General features: G+C 40.7%; 1 protein-coding gene across 5 annotated transcripts in view; it reads left to right on the forward strand.

The window, feature by feature from the left end:
* The window catches only part of DOK5 (docking protein 5), a 42,932-nt gene extending 40,914 nt beyond the window's left edge, over positions 1-2,018 (forward strand). For 4 of the 5 annotated variants that reach the window (XM_032198252.1, XM_032198254.1, XM_032198255.1 and 1 more), the window contains one exon: positions 1,342-2,018. In XM_032198252.1, the coding sequence (XP_032054143.1) occupies positions 1,342-1,409 (68 nt within the window). In that variant the 3' untranslated portion in view covers positions 1,410-2,018. The remainder of the gene's footprint in view (positions 1-1,341) is intronic. The other variant, XM_032198257.1, reaches the window with a different exon arrangement.
* Positions 2,019-10,300: the final 8,282 nt, after the last annotated feature.

Raw genomic sequence — 10,300 nt, forward strand, 5'->3', positions numbered from 1 at the left:
GTGAGGGGCGCACAGGCAGTTATGTGGAAAAGCCAGCAGGAAACAGACTGAACACTTAATAGAAGTGGGACAGGCAGCACACTGTGGAAATCTTTTGGAGGATTTTTTTTTTGCTTCTTTTTTTGTTAGCCCCTCAGACATTAGGAGTTTATCAAGGAATAATGAATCTTAGATATTTAGTCTTTTAAATAAAGCTGGAGACTCTAAAGGTCAGAACCTCTGGAACATGAAATATCAGAAATTGTGATTAAAAATGGCAGGCTTTGTCATCCCTGCCGTATGTGGCCGTATTACATTCTTATCCTCTAATTTTTCAAAAAATCTGAAAAGTAAAAGCCAACCATATATTTTTTTTTCCTGTTCCTGTTTTGAACACTAGAGGGGGCAGGCAGCACATAAAAAGCCAAACATCCCACACGTTTCAGATGGAGGAATGAATAATAAAAGCAGCACTTATATGCCTGTTCAAATTTGTTCAATAAATTAGGGCATGGGAAGATGACCTGCTGGTGGCAGCCTGTGACACACAAGAAGAAAACTACTTACAGCACTCTGACACAATCAGGGGATTGGTCTTACTGTGCCTTACTATAGAGTTCTTTATTAATACAATAATTCAGCACTGTGTTGACACAAGATAAATAGATTGTATGGGTACAAACCACTTGTTTTGTGTTTAGAAAAATAGCTTGCTTGTTAAACTAAAAAGGGATCCTTGGGGATTCTAGTCATGAGAATGTGGTAAAAGTCTTTGAAAAACCCTGGCCCTCGGGGGGTGTGTGGAGAGGAAGCCATGCAGACCTTATTGTAATTAGGAAAGACACTGAAGTCATTGTCTCATTCAGCAGTGACATGGTAGCCTTAACATCTCTAATTAGATTAGGTTGCCAAAATTTTGAAATGGTTCAATTATTGGAGAAATAAATATTGAACATAAAATAATTCTTACACCGAGTTACATAATTTTTGAAACATTTTACTCCCTGGAAGGTAGAGGCACCTGAAATTTTGTAAGCAGAAACTTTATTCTACCTAAGTTGGAACTGATGATTTTTGAATTGGCTCTTTTTCCCTTTTCTGATGTACCCCCCCCCCCCCCCCCAAAAAAAAAAAAGAAAAAAAAAGTTAATAAAGTATGCTTTTCATTCAACATGCAGTCAACTTAAAATAAATAAATAAATAAATAAATAATTGTACAACTTCTGGTTCTGCAGGAGGGAAAGCAGGGATAAGTATAATTAAAAGACCATAATCCGTACTTCACATAGTCCTTTATAAAGTGCTGAGTACGATACCTCTGCCTTACTGAGTGTTCTGTTTTTTGCATCTGACTTGGACAAGATGTTTCTAGCCCAGTGAAGCTTCATCGGACGGACACTTTTCCGACCTACAGATCAGACCATCGATAAAGGACTGCGAAGAACTTTACAAACTCTGTCTTCTGACAAACTGCCCTGATGGATGACACTGATGACAAGCAAGGATAGAAACAATGAAAAGTTCAAGTTGGATGAAAAATTCTTGCAGTACAATTTTTTTTTTCAAACTTTGTCAAAAGTTAAAATGATTCTGTAGATACTGAGGAGGGGAATGCAACCATCAGGCCCTCCAGTGTTTCTTTTGTATCTTACAGCTGGACAGAGAAGTCACTCCCTAAATATTTCCAAATGTTTTTTGTATAAGTATGTTGTAAATATGAGACTCTCCTGTTGTGGTGTGGTTCCATTTTGTCTGTTACGGCTGTTGGTTCCCTGATGTCAGCTGTCATCCTTGTCTGTTGTAATGCTTATCTTCAGTTATTAACATTACCATTCAGCATAACCCCTGACCTTTGAAATAGTGGCCAGTTTTGAGCAGCTATTGGATACATTTTTTTTTTCCCTGTTTGAAGCCTGATGGAAACTTGATTGATTTCTTTTGAAAGCACACACTTTATCTTCTACTTCCTGTATTTATTTCCATCTCTGTAAATGTTTAAAATAAAAATAATTCCGACTTAATCTGTAGTACAGCACTTCTTGTCACTGTCAACCTCATGAACAGGGCTACTGTGTGGGCACTGGGGCACTAGGAGGGAGCATGAAGGGGGGCAGTGGGTTGCCTTGGGTTCCCCTCCTACCTGAGGCAACACTATCAACTGGGGGGAGGGGGCTGGGGCTGGTGAAATAGAGCAATGATTCAACAATCTCACAATGCCACAAATCACTTTGTGGCAGAAAACATTTTTCTGTTTTGTGACAGCATCCATGTTAGGTACTACTTTTATAGATTGGCACTGGCATCTTCGTTTAACAGGAAAAATATGTTCAGAAATAGCTTAGTTGACTGCTGGATGCTGTACAAGATGGTCAGAAACATGTAGCAGCTGTAGATAGAAAGCTATGATTATCCTGAATACAAGTGAAATACTGCATTCAGCTGAGCATAGTTAAATCATTTTGTTAAAAGGCTTTTGAGTTAAGAATGCCTTGTCAGGTTTGAAGTTGAGCTGATCATCTCTAACCATGTTATTGCTGCTCACTTTATAAGCTTAAGGACTAGGTCTTATTTCGGTTGCCTGTCTGGGGAGTTTGGTCTCTGCATATTTTAAAATGAAAAAATGAGATAAAATTCTAATGATGGTTGCGTTTTTTTAGGTATGTACAATGTTTGCAGTTATTCTTTCAGCTGATATCCTGGAAGAAAACACAGTGACTGAAGAAGATTTGTAGAGAGTGAAATGGTTCAGGACAAGCTGATTTTTTCCTATGACAGAGGTCTTATGGTTTGAGTGAAAACAGCAAATATCTTAAGTTTGGCTGAAGATATTCATAATTCTGAATATGAAGCAGACTGGGAGTATGGGGTGTTGATCATGACATACATGAAGTAGACTTAGTTTCAGAGAAATGCTTTCAATGTTGGAGAAAAAGGACATCCAGACTGAATTCAAAATGATCTGGACAAATTGGAGAAATTCCATAGGGACAGGTGCAAGGCAAACTGACTACCCAAATACATAACAGAAAGAAAACCAAGGCAGCAGCCCTTTAGGAAGTGAAGTGTTACAGCAGACTGCAAATGGAACATGAGGCAACAAGACTATGTTGCTGCAGAACATGTAGACGTCATAAGGGAATGTAAAAGCATTTAGCCTTCAAGACAGCTGAAATAATTCTTCAGCTCTGTTAAGCCTTGCAAGGTCTCAGCTGGAGCCATGTGTGGTGGTTGGTCCCGAGCTAACCTGCTCAGCTGCTACAAATAGCCCTGGTACAGTGCTGACACTTGGGGATAGTTCAGCTCTTGGTTTTGCTGTGTGCTATACAATATCTTTAGCTTTCTTTATTAAACTTACATGTGCACTGGGAATAATGAAGGAACAAACGTTTCCAAGTCGATTCAGCTTTTCTGTTTATTACAGTGTCCTGATGTAAGCAGTCACTCTAGTAAGTGTTTGTTTATTTTTTTTTTTTAATTTTAACTGGCATGGGCTTAATATCAGTGAATCAGTTTAATAAACTCATTATAGATGAGTTTATTACATCTAAAAGGGTTGTCATTAAAGAACCGAAGGTGAGGGAGCCTTTCAGAAAAGCAAACCAATAAGTGTAGTGAAGGTAAATGTCTTTCTAGACAGAAAAAAAAAACAAAAACAAAAACAAAAAACAAAACACAAATTATTGCTTTACACCTTAGTGCAAAGATAAGCTTAATTCGTGAATAAGGATTATGTTGACTTTATTTCAAAGCTGAGCTGCTAACATAAAGAAGTGACTGAAAGGCATATTACGACTAATAGGTCTTTATTTTTCAGGTTTGCTCCTGCTAATGTATTCCCTTTAGAGCTGACAGCAACACCATCTCACCATCTTTTGTTTTATCATGGATATGACAGTTCAGTAAATGCTTTTATTCACCTCTCACTCATGCTGTGATTGATACACTAAGACTTCAACTGGTGAACAGTCAAATTGTGAAGAAAACAACAACAAAAAAACACATTAACTTTGCCCTTTAAATGAAGGATCATTAAATCAACCAGCTCTGATACTATTCTTTCTAATGAAACTGTTGGTGAAGGATGGGGGGGAAGTCCTAGAAGTAACTTTGCTTTGGATTGCTTTGTGTATGATGCGATATCAAGAAATTCATTTTGATTTGTTGTACTGACGTTAATCTTGGCATCATTACTGCCTTGCTTAGTTAGCAAGGTCATTAGCTGAAGAAAGGAAGCCAGTTTTCTACTCCCATCATCACTGGCTTTCTGGTGCAGGAAAGGTTTTCACTGTATTTGGAATTGTTGAGACTTTACAGCAGTTGTGTTTGTGCCATCATGTGTGCGGTGGGTGCCAGTGGTACCTGGTGTCCTGGTGAAGATGGATGCAGAACTGGAGTGGAAATCTTCCAGGTAACCAAGCTGCACTCTTCAGAGACATACATCAGAAAATATGCTGCAAATCAGTTTGTAGAGCCGTGGGCCTCAGAGTTACCATGGATTCAAGGATTAGTGCATGGAAAGCTCTGGATTTTTCTCTAACTTTTGCCTAATTTTGCAAAGTAGCTTCAATTGCTCCACCAAATTCCAGCATGCCCTTTTGTATCCTTCAACCCTGTTCTTTCTCAAATGTGCACAGATCTTCCTAGATAAATGTTTCAAAGGTGCAAAAGTGTTCTGCAAAATCATCCTAGAGAGCAGCTTTTTGGCTCTCTATAAACTGTCCCATTCATACAACTCCAAGGAATGCTGTGCAATTTCAAAGACCAGGTAGGAGTGTCGTCTTCTCCCATCCCTTTAATCCCACAAAAGACCAGTGACCGGTCTTCAAGTTATAATAGTGGAGAAGGAAGAAATGTTTCAGGACTAAAAGAAATGTTTCAGAAGCTGAAAAGCAAGTGTAGAGCTGCTTACCCCACTTTTCAAATCCATCCTAAGAAAAGTTCCTCTGTCTTCTGAGCAGGTAAGAACCAGCAAGCAGATAATAGCACAGTGGTAGATGGAGACAGCCCAGGCTGCTGCAGCAGAACTTGGCGGGTAATGATCTTAAAAGGCTAATCTTGGAATCAAGTACATTAGGGGAAATGAAAAAACACATCATGTCAAGACTTCAAATTGCATTGCTTTTTCTTAGACATTACAGGTAACAGAATGCAAATGCTGTTATCTAAAATAGCATAGAGGGCAGTGGGAAGTACTGCTCATTGCTGTGCTGCTACAGAAATGGGATGGATGACGCCCTCTCCATTTCATGTTACAGAGGGACATGGTGTCAATCGAGGCCTTTGAGCTAGATGAACAGCCTGGCCCAGCCACCTTATAGCACACCATGGTTCCCATCCCCATGGCATCCTTGCCCAACAGTTCTAGCTGGGGGGCTCCTCAACTATTTAGATATTAACAGAAGGTTGAGGCTGATTTCTGTCTTTGGAGGAAAGCCCAATGCAAGGTAAGATCTCTTCAAAAGGATTGTAGAGATCCCTTAAGTTAGTTATCGTATTTTCTTGAATTGGCAATACTTTTTTTTTTTTATTTTTCCCTCTTTGGTACTTCACTAGACTGTGGTTGCTAAAGTCTTTTTGAACAGGTACTTGAACTTCATCTGTAAGCAGCAACTGGAAATGGCTGGCTTTCCTATTACTTTGGATATGCAGATATCATACCAGCTTTTTTGCAGTATCGTTCAGTTTTCTGAATCGTGGAGTAGAAGCCCTAGAATGTGTTTATTGTTGTTGTTTTTATTGTTGTTTTTGAAACTGTTTGAAATGACTAGCCAGGGGATGTCCAGTAGCATGGTCCAGAATTCCCAAGAGCCTGCTTTAAGCCACTGTTGAAACAAACAGCTGGTCCCTTGTGTGAACTTTTTGGATGGAAGCAGATGTGCTGTGGCTGTGCAGAGGGGCACCTCCAGCCTGCCCCAGGCTGCCCTGCACAGCCAAGGAAGGACAACCTGGGAAGGATGGGTGCTGGTGGGACACTTTTGGCTGCTGCCCCCTCATTAAGGGAAGAAACTGTGTGATTTCCTTGGCTCTGCCAGTGTTTCTGGCCATCCCATGGAGCAACAGCAAGTAGCATTCTGGCTACTCAAGGCCATATTTTTGGAACTGTGTCTTTGCATTTCAGGCAGCTTCATGCTTGATAAGCTGGTTGTGTCTGGGGATAGCGCTGAGGCCTGGGGCTTTAAAAAATAATAAAAAAATAAGTGGGTATTTTCATCATAATGCATTTTTTTCCATTTTCTTTATGTAGGAGATCTTATACTTTTTTTTTCTTGACCAAGATTTAACAATACATTTTTTGATTCCTTGAGGAAGGATGGGGGGGGGGGGGGGTAGGGGTTTAAGTGAGTTGTTTCAGCACTCCTCTGAGCGAAGCAGCTTTGTTTTTTTGTGTGTGTGTTTGGGCTGTTGCTGATATTTGTTATTAAAACTGTTAGCATTTAATTCTGCTTACCCTTATCACACCTTACAGCAGAAAAGCATGATTAATTAATATTTAAGCAGATGAACATCTCTTGAAGTTTGTGACTCGCAGCCAGAATGTCATTAATTTAAATAATCACACAGATGAAATTAATGCAATAAGTGTTGTATCTGAGTCCTGTTGCTGAGCAATCCTGGATAGTGCATAATAACAGTGGTGCCTCAGGCGCTGAGATCAGGGGTCGTGATGTGATATTTCTGCGTATTCATTAACTTTCACAAGGGCAGATTGATCTTCTGTTTCCAGGAACACTAATGAACCATTTTCTTATTTTTAGGGAATATTCTATCACTACCCCTAGCCATGGAGTGTTTAAAGAAAACCTGTTTTCAAACAGAAGGCTCTAATTAGAACTCGGGCCTCAGCTGTATTGATTGCACTACACTTTCTCTGTGGATTTACAAATGCCAGCAAATAAACTTGCCAGGAAGTTTGCTGTTGTGGCTTTCTCTTCAGTATTTAGCCTATGTGTTGTTCTGTTTCTTGACAAGCCTGTAAGAGGGAATTAACTGCTGAGACATTATTTTTGGATGGCTGGCTTTGTGTGTGAATATTTTTTCCTGCTGTCTGTCTTTTGAATACCCTGGAAACCCTAGAAATTAAAGGTGTAAGGAGTTCATCATGCATCAAGCTGGCTAAAAATAAATAAATAAGTAAGTAAGTAAGTAAGTAAATAAAGTAAGTAAGTAATTAAATAAATAAGCAAGTAAGTAAATAAATAAATAAAACGAAATACAGAATTTAATCTCTGGTGAGATTAATTTCGGCTGTTAATTAAGCCACACACGACCGGGGGAATTACCAGATGTGAGGAAAAAACTGCACCCCGGCGCAGCACCAAAGGGTGCGATGCCCGCCGCGGCCGCCGGGTGCCAGCCTTGCCCCGGCAAAGGCCGGGGAGGCCGCGGGGCTCCTCCTGCTGCCTCCCCCCGAGCCCGTAGCTCGTCCTCGTCCGTTCGTGGTCCTTCTGGTGCCACCTTCCAGCGTTTCTTCCCCACCGAGCCTGTGCACGCGTTGCTTGCGCAGCAGTAGAAGCGAGGTGATTGTTCTAAATAATATTCTCTGTAGCTTAAACCTTATGGAAACATGCGGGAGAGCTCTGAGTTCTTTGTACAAGCAATAACCGTGACTAAAAATGCTTTCACAAGCATTGCTGGTGCCCTTCGTGCAGCAGGTGAGCAGGGCTGAGGGGCATTGCGGTTTGCACTTTGCTGCTGGCCCGAGGCAGGTGTTTGGGCTGCACGACTGAAACCTTTCCTGACAGGTTTTGCCCAGGGAAACCGAGGGTGGACGAAGCTGATGAACAACTGAATTTGCTTGGATTTCTCCTGCCACTTATGTCAATTCAAGAAATCAGAGCCTGGAAATGAGCCCCAACCCTCTGCTTTCAGCTCCTGCTGCATCTCACTAAAGGGGCTGAGGTGGAAGGCTGTTGGTTTGCTTGCTTGTTTTCTTATTAAATTATTCCTGCTTTCTGGTACTATCTTATTATTTTATTTTATTTATTTATTTATTTATTTTTCCCACACAAGGTCAGATGCGCTATCTGAATGTGGATGTGCCTTTGGAGGGCAGCACAAGGTGTGACCTCCAGTCTGTGCTCTTCACCTTCTGCAGCATCCATGGCCGGGTGCTGCTGCACCCACCCCACCTAGGTCATAGCCACCCAGCTGCAGTGGGACATCTTTAAAGCTTGCTGAAATCCACCTCACTGCAAGAGGAACAGCATATTTCTGAGCAAATTCCTCATGCCTGAGCAGAGAAAACAGGGGATGTGGGTGACTTACCCTACCCTTGTGTTTCAGGTACAGGTTACAGCGCAAGTGAAGGTTTTTATAACTGCAGGTGAGGAAAATAGCGTTATCTTGATGGGTTTGTTTACAGCTCAGGCTCTATTTCCAGTATGACCTGGGCGTCCTGCTTGGTTTCCCTTCCATATTGTAAAAATGGGAATGGCACGTCTGTGGGCAGGAGTCCCCAAAATGACCGTGTAGGAACAGCCATGCCGTGCTCAGAAACAATACAGGAAGGACCCCATAAAGCAGTGTGAAGAGGACCTCTGGTCCTATCAGGCAAATTATACTTTAGAGGAGGCATAAAAAAAGAGACTAATTACCTGTGCTCATTAAGGTACTTTTGGTACTTTTTTGGAAGAGAATTGCACCCTAGCCACACTTAAAATCCCCCTTAAACTGCCTCAATCTTCTCTCTCATTTTTTCCAGGTTGACTTTCCCTAACCTCCTGTCCTATACTTTTATATTCTGTTGTGAACTTAAAAAATCTGGCATGCTCTACTGCAGAGGTGGATGGACTGTCTATATGTAGTGCATGCAATTACGTTTGTGTGAAATTATAGCTTCTTATAAGATACTGCCCATGTTTTGAGATCACTGGATAAAAAGATATTACAAAACAGAAGAGTGATGACAAAGATAAATTCACTTGCAAATTTTATTTATTGTATCTTTCTGTTTGACTGAACAGAGTGCTTAATTTTACAGAATGAGATAAAATATCTACAGACCAAATGATATAGAAAACCTTTTGTGCTGAAGGCGATGCGTCCTTTTGGAATATATCGTCCATAAAACTGAAGTAAATAGTTGCATAAATATTTATTTCTCCATAAACATGTAATGACTCATCTGAAAGCCACACAGTGTTAATGATGTATGATCTCTATTTTTGGCACATTTAGCAAAATTAAAGTATACCTACATTTAGCATAAATGCAACGCATAAATATATTTCTGCAGTGCAGGAATGGAAAAGGCAGCAGAGTGAGATTTACAGCTCCTCTACCAGCTGTGAAAGACAGGGAACCAGAGGGGCCTATCATGGCTAGAGGTGCTGGAGAGCTCTGGGGTCCCCTCAGTGCCACCAAGTAATTTGTCTTTTTCTTCCTGTATTAGTTCTGAAATGAAGACTAGGACAGAGTTCCATGTGCCTTTTAAGTGCACTGGCATAGTCCCAGAGAAGCTCAGTGTGCTGGGACGCTGGCACACTCCAGGACATAGGCAGTGAGGAGGAGCAAGGGTAGCTGTGGTGGAGTGATGCCCACATAAAGCCACACGTGGGTCCCTCAAAGCAGCATTTTTTTAGCTGGAAAAGAAGTCTGATTTGGTGTACCACCCAGGCAGAGGTGTGCTTTACTAAAAATACTGTCGGGTGACATGCTTTGACCTGAGCTAACTGCACATTATTGCTATTTTCTTTCTTCCCTGAGACACTCACAAGTTTTACAGAAGGTTTTTTCAGTATCAGACCAAAGAAATGCAGAATGTATCATTTTAAGAGACATTGAGTCATCCTCCTTCCCAAAAGCTGTGGCAATTCTCCAGCATGGTCTAGCCTTGTCTCTACTCTGCAAAGGTAACAAATATTTGTAAGAAAAGAAGTATTTCTGTAACAGGCCTTTGCTGACCTCTTACAGTTGGCCAATAAGGATCGATAAAGGCAAGGGCCCTTGCCTTGCCAATATATTGCCCTAAAGTGGTGATATATAGAATAAAAATTCTGTTTGGATTTGTTCTGAGGGGGCTGTTATTTATAGTATTTGTTTATCCCATGTATTATTCAATTTACTTGCTTACAGAGTGAAACAATCAATCAAAAGTTGCTTTTCCTTTGCCATACGTGACTGTCAAATCCTTGTGGAAAATTGCTTAAATTGCATGATCTATGGATCAAAGCGAGAACAGAATGCTTAATTAGAGTTTAATTATTTTGGAAGATTTGAAGCTCTCTGATTGCTTTTGTTTTATTTCTTTAACTGCTCAGTGCTCTCTGTTGAAGAGTGCCATCATTTGTTGCAGAACCAGGTGCACAGACTGAAGCTGTAC

This window comes from Aythya fuligula, chromosome 16 (assembly GCF_009819795.1).
Source record: "Aythya fuligula isolate bAytFul2 chromosome 16, bAytFul2.pri, whole genome shotgun sequence".
Taxonomy (NCBI): Eukaryota; Metazoa; Chordata; class Aves; order Anseriformes; family Anatidae; genus Aythya; species Aythya fuligula.